This window comes from Triticum aestivum, chromosome 1D (assembly GCF_018294505.1).
Source record: "Triticum aestivum cultivar Chinese Spring chromosome 1D, IWGSC CS RefSeq v2.1, whole genome shotgun sequence".
NCBI lineage: Eukaryota > Viridiplantae > Streptophyta > Magnoliopsida > Poales > Poaceae > Triticum > Triticum aestivum.
Window position 1 is genome coordinate 328310287 of NC_057796.1, and position 12124 is coordinate 328322410.

At 43.2% G+C, this 12124-nt stretch overlaps 1 protein-coding gene across 8 annotated transcripts; it reads right to left on the reverse strand.

Moving 5' to 3' along the window:
* Window positions 1-1123: 1123 nt before the first annotated feature.
* On the reverse strand, window positions 1124-4474 carry LOC123181818 (uncharacterized). Of its 8 annotated transcripts, none has more exons than XM_044594201.1 (4): window positions 4286-4474; window positions 3347-3414; window positions 2375-2607; window positions 1124-2285 (listed from the first exon to the last, which is right to left on the reverse strand). In XM_044594201.1, the coding sequence occupies exons 3-4, from the start codon at window positions 2386-2388 to the stop codon at window positions 1391-1393; spliced, it is 909 nt and encodes a 302-aa protein (XP_044450136.1). In that variant the 5' UTR covers window positions 2389-2607; window positions 3347-3414; window positions 4286-4474; the 3' UTR covers window positions 1124-1390. The 8 variants fall into 8 exon arrangements, 7 of the variants coding, with proteins under 7 accessions (XP_044450136.1, XP_044450139.1, XP_044450137.1 ...); XM_044594204.1 differs by having other exon boundaries at window positions 1124-2129; window positions 3343-3414; XM_044594202.1 differs by having other exon boundaries at window positions 3343-3414.
* Window positions 4475-12124: the final 7650 nt, after the last annotated feature.

A 12124-nucleotide genomic window follows, 5' to 3' on the forward strand; every position in this document is an offset into this window, starting at 1 on the left:
TGCCGCACAGGCTTTGCCTAGCGACGCACCCTAGCGGCGGCGAGAGGGTTGGAAGGCAGGTGGCAGTTAGGGTTACTCCGTCACCCGCCTCAGTCACCTGTCTCAAGGGCGTGACTTTTGTTTGTCATGTGCAAGAGTGCAAGTGCAACCAGACGTTTTGGTCATATATGTATTGTCAAACTAATGCATATAAGAAGGTTTGAGTGGGATTTGAACGCCGAATTTCCTTTTTAACGTTTTGATAGACATGTACCCAAAACCAGCTGAATATCCGAAACAACGATCATACTGGATAAACCTTACTTTTCTTGTCTGGCTATGTCATCATCATCTTCTCATGACTGAACAATCAAAATCTGTCATCGCCATTTTCTGGGATACACCCAACGACATGCACATCATTCTGATGACTGAAAGAAAGGGCTCTACAAGATATTTGAAGATGCAACAGTTATCAGGCGATAGCACAATTAAGGGAGCGTTCGGTTCCTCTCCGCTCTCTTAACTCTGCTCCCGGAGCGGACCTCACTTTAACAGAGCTGCAAAGACCGAGCTCCACCAACTCCGCGGAGTGGAGAAGAGAGATTACGAACGGGGCCTAAATATGAGTTGCACTCCGCGATCCCTATAGACTAAAACAACAGAACATAATCAGCATGATTTCCGCAATGAAGTAGACCTAGATCCTACAGTTAATTTCAGTTCTTGAATTTTAGTTCATGGCAAACTGCACGTCACTGGGAGTACTACTTGACTCTTCACGGAAAAGGAGATGGATGTCATGCACAAGAAAATACATTGCTCATTTTATATTTGTTTCCCCTTCCCCCATTATTCCCTTGCACATTGTCAATCAATTAATGAAATAGCTCTAAAATAGTACTCCCTCCGTCCAGAAATACTTGTCATCAAAATGGATGAAAATTGATGTATCTACAACTAAAATACATCTAGATACATCCATTTCAATGACAAGTATTTCCGGACGAAGGGAGTACAGCACTAACAAATTTGTTCAAATATTACCATAATGAAATAGCTCTCGCATCAATAAAATCCATCAGCGTAACCATAGTAACAGGGCATGAAGAACAAAAAGAAAGGGAAAGAATGAACCAATCCCTGGAGGAAAATGCTGTTATATCTCATTTCAACTTAATCACAGAACCACCTCACACAGAAAGAAAAGACAAGACTACCAAGAACAAGGCATTGAATAGACATTTAGAAGGGAAGTTCTGCATCTGCACTACAACGTTTCTAACAGAGATATTACACAAATAGTAAATAGGCCAAGATATTTATTCTTAACCACCACTAACTATTTTACAAGGATGGCTTGGCTGTTTGTAATAACTAAATACTGCACAGGTAGTGTTGCTTCTGCCGATCATGGATCATGCTGGCTTCTTTGCGTGTATCTCAAACGCTGCCGTCTTCCCGGCGGAAATGTTGGGCCATCCTGCCTCCTATCAATACTTGCACGATTGTTTCCAGCGTAACGTCGATCAAAGATGCCATGGCGATATCCGCGGTAACTGCTGGTGTGCCTAGAGTGCCGATTCGAGAAACCTTGGCGCAGCCAGCTTTGTGCGCTTGACCGTCGGATGCCCTGCCAATCTGCACGTGAGCTGCGCCTATCACTGAATGGCCTGGGCTGCGGCAGAAACCTAGGGAAGGCATGCCTTCCATCTGGCCAAATGGTAGGTGATCCAAGTCTTCCATTCAGCCAGGGCCTAGGGGCACGATGTCGGTTGTCCGGTGATTCTACTTGGTCTTGGGCAGGAGACCACCACTCATCACCACTTTCTTCCCCAGAATCTTCATCAGGAGACATTGCATCTCTAGTCTCAATAACATAGTCACCAACTATTACTGCACCAGGATTCTGTGACCTGATTGCACTAATCACATCACCAAACTCCTGCTCACGTTCAAGGCGATCCCAAGACCTTTTCCTTGAGATATCTACAAGGGCAGGCTTTGCAAGCAAGTGAGCTGTTCTAGCATGCTCACGCAGCTGCTCATAGCTACCAACAAATTTGCAGCAATCATGAGAGCAACACCTCAACTTCTCGTCCAGATACTTTCTGACTTCTCCAGCAGGAATCCAGCCTGATACTGATCCTCTACAGAGAGGACACTTCATGTCAACTGAAATTTGCACAGCATCATGACATTCTTGCATTATAATGCTACTTTCTCCTAAGAATGGTGTTGAATTAGCAGATTCTTGGTTATTAGCATTGTCAATGTGTCTTCTGAGGCTTGGGCTCAACAAATGTCTGGAAATCGTACTATAGTGAGATCTTGGTTGGACTGTTCTGTTATTGGAGTTTGAAAGCACCGAAGAGGTTGAGTGTGAATCACGGACCTTACTATCTCCATTCATTTCTCTGAACCGGTCTAGGCAATTAGAGTGTCGATGGCTTGTGTTACAAATATAACTTCTGCAGCCATTCTTGTACGAACTGCATATAAGTAAAACAGCATTGTGTGGTTGCTCCATACAAATAGGGCAAGAAATCCTGTCCCATTCCATATGCAGAGCAGTGCATGATGTGACTGTAGGTCTGTTACTTTTCTTACTTGTCATCTTGAAATCAACTGTGACGAATCTACTTTATCGTTAGAATTGTTGAAGAAAGAACTATTAATTGACTCTAGTTGAGCATTTATACAGATTAAGAAAAACATTATCTTGCTAAACATAATTTCATTGCAATACCGAATTAAACATTAATACATTTTTACAACAGCAGAGAAAAAGGAACTGTCTTACTAAAGCTTTAAGATAAGATAATCTGGGGGGATCATATTTTAGTTTCCAAATCAGTGTTAACCCTAAGGACTAAGGAGATTATCATGGTGCAAAGTAACTCATGCCTTGCAAAGATACGAACCACAATTCTAGAAAACTTCTGGTACAAATGGTAAATAGCTAAAATCATTCTCAAGATTTGGGACATTAAGAAATAAACGTCGTGAAGCTATAGTTTCATCAGTACAATAGTTCATGTCTAACATGCGTTATAGTGAAATATGAATTACTGGCCTTGAATCTTCATACAAACTGTTCCAAGACATTGACGGCATTAAACAAGGCAAATCACACCAGATTAAAATTAGTAATTTGCCACAGGAAATGTTCTATAGTAAAATGTTACATTAGTTATCAGCAGTGAAATAAATATAAATATATATATTAAGACAACTACAAAAAGGATGAGAAATGAGTAAAGCAGATGGTTAAGACAAATGCACCTTCAGAAAAAAAGTGAAAGCAGAGGTTTCAAGCACAAAAGTAAGTTCATCAAACTCTGGGAAGGGGTTAGCAATAACCTACAGGCAGCAGGCGTAGGTTCTGCACGCTTCAAAGTCAAGAGCCGTGATAATATTGACACAATAGAAATCCTGAAATAATTTTACACCATCAGTATCGTAAGATCATAATCTACAATACATAACAACCAATAAGTAGAATACAAAAGCATCTGGAAAAGGAGTTATTTTGTTTGGATAAGTTCATATAACTGACTAAAATATTAATACTTGGCTGCTAGCACAAATAGGAGTCAAATATGTGAATTTACATTATACATGAAAACAGAAATTTCCCAGGCTTGTGATTTCTATCAAAATTAAAAATACAAAGATTAGTGACAATGTATCATTTCTCACTAGGAGTTGACAGCAGCCATGAAAATAAGCATAACAACCCCAACATGACCTCTGGAAACAACAAAGTAGCCCACAAGTATAACCATGAGCAATGGTCTAGAATTACTCATGTCTACAACATAGATTCAGAATTGTTGGAGAAGCTAATATCTCCTAGGTGATCTTACAGTCGTATGCTTTCCAGGCCACGCTTCTTAATAAGATAGTCAACAGAAGATCGCCCATGTGATAAAGATCAAATACGTTGGAACCAACAAAGGATTGGTGCAATCCATATCGATTCTTTATTTAATTAATTTTAACACCGACAAGGACAGCAGCCGGTCAGTTTTTCCTCTCTAGTTTCCTCGAGACCATCAAAATCCCCAATCCCCACTAACCGTACAACGGATCGGCAACCAAATCCCCTTCCCCCGCAGCCAAATTATCCTGTTGAGCCGAGAAAAGCTAGCCAATCAACGGCGCTATTGCCTACCAACCCTGCCCGTGGCCGATAATTTAGATCGGGTCGATCTAGCGCCGATCGGGAGGAGGGAGGCAAAATCATCCGAGAGAATCAAGAACACACGACGGGGAGAAAACGAAAGAAAGGTGAAATTATTACGGCGGTTTGACGAGACCGCAGATCGGATTAGGCCGACCCTCCTCGTCTGCCTTTTCTTGCTTGGGAGCCTTTCTTTCGGGTATTTTTCCCGTGGTGGAACAGGTGGGGGGTGAGGGGTATTGGTTGCGTTTGTGGTCGCGCGCGTGGGAGGGGTGGGGTGGGGTGTGGTTTTATGGCGAACGATGGGAGGGGGTTGGCCGGCTTGGGTTCCTTTTCGTTTCCGTTCGGTGCTTCTCATGTTTAAAGCGAGGACGGGAGTAGTTTCTTGTCATGAATGATGTCTTCGGCTCAAGGTTCTGATTCAACCTTTTTTTCCCCTTAAACTAAGTACTCCCTCTATTCCCTTATACAAGGCCACAAACTTAAATGACAGGTATCAAGATAAAATTTAATAATTACTTTGCAAGCTAATTTTTCTTCTCGTTAACCGGGATCATTAATATGCATGCATGCAAGGAAGAAATGAGAAGGAAGTAGCACAGTGTCATTATGACTACATGCATGCAAATATTGAACAAATTGCTAGTTCGAGAAAACATCATTAATTTTTACCTCGATTACTGTTAGTGACCTTGTATACATGAAAAATGTATTTTTCATAGTGGCCTTGTATAAGGAAATAAAGGGAGTATCAATCTCATCTCTTAAATTACAAAACAGTAAAACTGAGCCACCCACACCTGCTCATAGCTAATTGTTCTTTTATAACCATCCCATCTCACGTCCCAGATCCTCTTGGCGTCTTGTAGGGCATTTATCGCCCGTAACTCTATGCTAGACCGCAGCCCAAAGTAATCGGGTCGCTGCTCCGCAAATCGACCTGGATGTCTTCTCATGAACCTAGCCGAAAGGCCATGAACGATGGTCATAGGCTCCCAATGTCTCTCATCTTTCAACCGTCTAGCGCCTTCCCTTCTTCCACGCCGCCGCCGACAGCGCGGTGTATCTGCTTCCTAGGCCCGCTGTAGCCGTCTGACGTGTGTGCGCCTTTGGCCTTTGGGTGTGGTGCCGCCCTCTTGTACGCACTTTGCCTCCATCATCAATGGGCGATGGTGCATCGCAGGGTTTCCCTATGAGCAAGAGGAAAACTCATGAAGTTCTTTTTCTACCCACATTCATTCAATTCTGGTTAATCTGTTTGATGTTGGGATCCAAATACCCTCTTGGGTTTGAGATATGATGTGCCTCCTCCCAAATTGCAATTTGTGAACCTATCTAATTTTAACTAAATGTAAATGTTAGGAAGAATATGCAGGAATGAATAATTCAAGAGCACTGCTAAGTGCTAACTTATCGTTCAAGATGTTCTGATTTCTCGCTATTTCTTCCATCGAGTTGCAGCATGGCCATGTTACTTAACAATACTAGGGAAAACCTTATACACAGAACCTTAGCAGTAGCGCTGGACAAGAAGGGGCGCTACAACTAATTAGCAGTAGCGCGTGCCATACAGATGCGCTACTGCTACCGACTTAGCAGTAGCGCGGCTCGATAGAACAACACTACTACTAAAATTGCCCGACCGTTCCCGCCACGCTAGGTTTAGCAGTAGCGCCCCCCCTTTAACCGCGCTACTGCTACTTCAATAGTAGTAGCGTGCTTTTTGTGCATGGCGCTACTACTAAGTTTGAACCTGGCCACATGGCCGCTTAGCAGTAGCGCCGCTCCCAGAAGCGCGCTATTGCTATATTATTAGCAGCACCGCGTTTTACACCCAGCGCTACTGCTAAACCGCAATCACCACCTTTTCCTCCCCCTCCCCTCCCCCACCCTCTCTTCCTTCACTTTCCCCTAGCTCCCACCTCCTCTCTCCCTCACTTTGCTTCTTCCTCACTACTTCTCCCCCATTACTCTCCTTCTTCTACCTACCTTTCTCTCTCTTTGTTACTCCTAGCTAACTACACCACCTCCATTAATGCATCTCCTTTCTCTTTTTCCTTCCCCCTCCACTAGTTGAACTTATCTCATTCCCAAACTAGCTAGGTAGATCTCGCATTTAGTGAAGTGACCTATGTACCTACCTAACTAGATCTAGCCTTGTCAAAAGAGCTTTGTCCACTTTTGATCATTCCATAGGTATGTGTGGCGACTGAAGGAAATGCCCTAGAGGCAATAATAAAGTTGTTATTTTATATTTCCTTATTCATGATAAAGGTTTATTATTCATGCTAGAATTATATTGATCGAAAACCTAAATACACGTGTGAATATATAAACAAACACCATGTCCCTAGTGAGCCTCTACTTGACTAGCTCGTTGATCAAAGATGGTTAAGGTTTTCTGACCATGGACATGAGTTGTCATTTGATAACGGGATCACATCATTAGGTGAATGATGTGATGGACAAGACCATCCGTTAGCTTAGCATTATGATCGTTCAGTTTTATTGCTATTGCTTTATTCATGTCAAATACATAATCCTTCGACTATGAGATTATGCAACTCCCGGATACCGGAGGAATGCCTTGTGTGCTATCAAACATCACAACATAACTGGGTGATTATAAAGATGCTCTACAGGTATCTTCGAAGGTGTTTGTTGAGTTGGCATAGATCGAGATTAGGATTTGTCACTCTGAGTATCGGAGAGGTATCTCTGGGCCCTCTCGGTAATACACATCATAAGCTTGCAAGCAAATGACTAAGGAGTATAGTCACGAGATGATGTATTATGGAACGAGTAAAGAGACTTGCCGGTAACGAGATTGAACTAGGTATAAAGATACATACGATCGAATCTCGGGCAAGAAACATACCAATAGACAAAGGGAATAACGTATGTTGTCATAATGGTTTGACCGATAAAGATCTTTGATGACCCACAAGTATAGGGGATCTACCGCAGTCCTTTTGATAAGTAAGAGTGTCAAACCTAACGAGGAGCAGAAGGAAATGATAAGCGGTTTTCAGCAAGGTATTCTCTGCAAGCACTGAAATTATTGGTAATAGATAGTTGTGTGATAAGATAATTCGTAATGGGTAACAAGTAACAAAAGTAAAGAAGGTGCAACAAGGTGGCCCAATCCTTTCTATAGCAAAGGACAAGCCTGGACGAACTCTTATGTAAAGCAAAGCGCTCCCGAGGACACATGGGAATTGTTGTCAAGTTAGTTTTCATCATGCTCATTTGATTCGCGTTTGTTACTTTGATAATTTGATATGTGGGTGGACCGACGCTTGGGTGCTGCCCTTCCTTGGACAAGCCTCCCACTTATGATTAACCCCTCTCGCAAGCATCTGCAACTACGAAAGAAGAATTAAGATAAATCTAACCATATCATGAAACATATGGATCCAAATCAACCCCTTACGAAGCAACGCATAAACTAGGGTTTAAGCTTCTGTGACTCTAGCAACCCATCATCTACTTATTACTTCCCAATGCCTTCCCCTAGGACCAAATCATGGTGAAATGTCATGTAGTCGACGTTTACATAACACCACTAGAGGAAAGACAACATACATCTCATCAAAATATCGAACGAATACCAAATTCACATGATTAATTATAACAAGACTTCTCCCATGTCCCCAGGAACAAACGTAACTACTCACAAAGCATATTCATGTTCATAATCAGAGGAGTATTAATTATCATTAAGGATCTGAACATATGATCTTCCACCGAATAAACCAACTAGCATCAACTACAAGGAGTAATCAACACTACTAGCAACCCACAGGTACCAATCTGAGGTTTTGAGACAAAGATCGGATACAAGAGATGAACTAGGGTTTGAGAGGAGATGGTGCTGGTGAAGATGTTGATGGAGATTGACCCCCTCTCAATGAGAGGATCGTTGATGATGACGATGGCGATGATTTCCCCCTCCCGGAGGGAAGTTTTCCCCGGCAGAACAGCTCCGCCGGAGCCCTAGATTGGTTCTTCCCATGTTCCGCCTCGAGACGGCGACGCTTTGTCCCGAAAGCTTCCTTCTAATTTTTTCCAGGTCAAAACACACCACATAGCAGAAGATGGGCGTCGAGGGCCTGCCAGGGGCCCCACAAGGACGGGGGGCGCACCCAGGGGGTAGGGCGTGCCCTCCACCCTTGTGGCTGGCAGGTGGTCCCCCTCTGGTGCTTTCTTCGCCCAATATGTTTTATATATTCCAAAAATATTCTCTATGAAGTTTCAGGACTTTTGGAGTTGTGGAGAATAGGTCTCTAATATTTGCTCATTTTCCAGTCCAGAATTGTCACGCCCAATATGCGACCCTATCCTAAAGGAACTCGAAGGTCCCACCAAGGATAGACCCGCATATTGAAACGCTTTTGCAAGGTGGATATCATTACATCAACATTACATAATATTTGGGGATACATACAAGGCATACAAATGCCGCAAGAATACATCAATACCACATACATAAGATCAACATCCGACTACGGATGCAACATAAACAGAAACTCAAACGACATCCACCCTGCTAGCCCAGGCTGCCGACCTGGAACCTATCCCCTGATCGAAGAAGAAGCAGAAGAAGAACTCCAAACAAGTAAACATCGCTCTCGCGTCATGATCATCGCATAAACCTGTACCTGCAACTGGTGGTGTAGTAATCTGTGAGCCACGAGGACTCAACAATCCCATTACCATGGGTATCAAGACTAGCAAAGCTTAAAGGGAAAGGGAAGGATAAGGTGGTGAGGTTGCAGCAGCGACTAAGCAATGTATGGTGGCTAACTTACGCACATAAGAGCGAGAAGAGAAGCAATGGAACGGTCGTGAAACTAGCAATGATCAAGAAGTGATCCTGAACTCCTACTTACGTCAAACATAACCCAGAAACCGTGTTCACTTCCCGGACTCCGCCGAGAAGAGACCATCACGGCTACACACGCGGTTGATGCGTTTTAATTAAGGTCAAGTGTCAAGTTATCTACAACCGGATATTAACAAATTCCCATCTGCCACATAACCGCGGGCACGGCTTTCGAAAGATAATACCCTGCAGGGGTGTCCCAACTTAGCCCATGATAAGCTCTCACGGTCAACGAAGGATATTCCTTCTCCCGGGAAGACCCGATCAGTCTCGGAATCCCGGTTACAAGACATTTCGACAATGGTAAAACAAAACCAGCAAAGCCGCCCGATGCGCCGACATCCCGATAGGAGCTGCACATATCTCGTTCTCAGGGCAACACCGGATGAGACATCCTACGAGTAAAACCAGACCTCGAGTTTCCACGAGGGGGCCCCACAGTCTACTCAGTTCGGACCAACACTTAGAGAAGCACTGGCCTGGGGGGGGGGTTAAAATAAGATGACCCTCGAGAGAGCGACTCCCTAGGGAAAAGAAATAGGCTAGGCAAATGGTAAAACCAAGGTTGGGCCTTGCTGGAAGAGTTTTATTCAAGGCGAACTGTCAAGGGAGTCCCATAAATCACCCGACCGTGTAAGGAACGCAAAATCCGGGAACATAACACCGGTATGACGGAAACTAGGGCGGCAAGAGTGGAACAAAACACTAGGCATAAGGCCGAGCCTTCCACCCTTTACCAAATATATAGATGCATTAATAATATAAGAGATATTGTGATATCCCAACATAAACATAATCCAACATGGAGCAATCTTCATCTTCACCTGCAGCTAGCAACGCTATAAGAGGGGCTGAGCAAAGCGGTAACATAGCCAAACAACGGTTTGCTAGGAAGGGTGACAAAGGTTAGAGGTTCATGGCAATTTAGAAGGCTTGAGGAGCAAGTGAATAGGTAGCGCAGGAAAGCGATAGAACGAAGCAACTAGCATAGCAATGATAGTAATGAGATCCAAGGTGACGGTCATCTTGCCTGAAATCCCGCTATGAAGAAGAACGAATCCATGAAGAAGATGAAGCCACGAAGACGAACGAATCCTCACGATCGCAACGACACGGGAACTATCGAGAAGAAGCACACAACAAGGTAAACACACCACACAAGAACAAGGCATGATGCCCAACCAAGTATGATGCATGACAAGGCTATATGAAGCTACTCATGACAAAAGATGATGCATACAAGAACAACACATCAAGGCAAGTTTAAATGAGGCCGGAAACAACATATAACAATTCCGGTAAGTCCTCATATGCAAATTTCGAAATTGGTCCAGAACTGAATAAGCATTAAGTTGAAGTTGTTAAAAAGCAAGTTAAAGAGCACCATGATGATCTATACGAAATTCTAGTCAAGTTACATATAAAGTTCATTAGATTCGGAGCTACGGTCTAGAAGATATGAGCAAAACAAGTTAAACATGGCATTGACGCAAAATGCATACAAACATCAAGCAAACACCTCAAAACAAGGATGCAACATGATAATATGGAACTACATATGATTCTAAGCAAGTTTCATATAGAGCACGCTCGAAACGGAGCAACGGAGCAACACATACACTCCAAACAAGACATAGCAACAATCTGACCAAAACAGCAACTAGGCATATAGCAAGCATCAAAACAATATGCTACAGCAACTCAACATGAAAATAAAAGGCATGAACATGATGTACAGGTAAAGCACAACAAAACATGAACACTGAGCTATCTCCAGAAATCACTAGAACATGCTCCAAAGGACATGACAAGATTGCAAAATAATAACAGGTTCACAGACTTAGTGAAATTACTGGACATGACAGAAATGACATCAGGTTGCAATGTTCAGAGCACGAAATCAACATGCTACAGGAACTTAACATGGAAAAACAAGGCATGGCATGAATCTACTCAAAGCATATAACAAAAGTCCCTTACTGACCTTAAGCCAAAAAGGACCATAAGATATGATGGCAAGCATGTAAACATAGAAAGTTTCGTTATCAGGTTTCAGACTTAGCAGAAAACAGAGCATGTCAGAAATAATAATATGTAGGCCTCTTTGTGAGCTCGATGCACTCACTAAAGAGCAATTCATGACAAAACAAGCATAACTACAGCAAGATGGCATGTTTATGAAGCTAACCATGGCAAGAACAATAGCATATCATGTATGGATCAACTACAACAAGCTTGGCAAGATTGCATATCATGTTAAGAATCTGCCAGAAATATTTTATAGCAAAAGTAGAGCAAGATTGAGTCATGCTATGGCACTTCATAATTTCAAACAATTGCAGGAATGGATCAATTACAACTATAGATACAAAATATCTTTACTTAACATCTCCAAAATATGCATGGATCTCTCTGTAACATCAAGTTTACATGGCAACAAAATTACAGCAGACAAGGACTTAGAGAAATCACTAAGTCTCTGAAATCAGAAATATTACGGAGCCTACTTTGCATGCTTGTGCTAGTCACCACAGAGATCACAAAAATACATGGACTACACCACTGGAAAGATGGCATGGCATACTTCAAAACACATGTAGAGCTCATGCTCAAAAGATGCACAGATTAAATGATACAAAAATGACAAATCTCCAAGTTCTGTTAAGAACCAGCAGATAACAGCAACTAGCCCTCTTCCAACAGAGATTTGGGCATCAAGATGACCTCTAATGAACATGGTGCAATAGAACAAAATGAAGAGCATCACGAGACGAACAATTTGACATATTACACACGTGAATCGGAGCTACATTCACGGAGTTACACACCGTTGAACATGCACACATATTAGCAAAATCTGGGGACTTGAGAGATATTTTCGGGTCAACCTGCGGGCACTGTAGATCGGGATCGAGGGCAGTGCTCGAGCTCGGGCCCGATGCGCCGGAGGGAGGAAGGAGAGGCGCGGCCGGGCGGCGCTCTGGCGAGGGGAGGTGCCGGCGGCGGAGGTCGGAGGGAGGAGCTGCGGCGGCGGGGCCCACGTGGCACGCCGGCGGCTGGAGGCTGCGGGGAGC

Bases quoted from the DNA above. Each gene is read 5' to 3' on its own strand.
- LOC123181818 (XM_044594198.1), bottom strand. From the start codon at position 2,596: ATGACAAGTAAGAAAAGTAACAGACCTACAGTCACATCATGCACTGCT.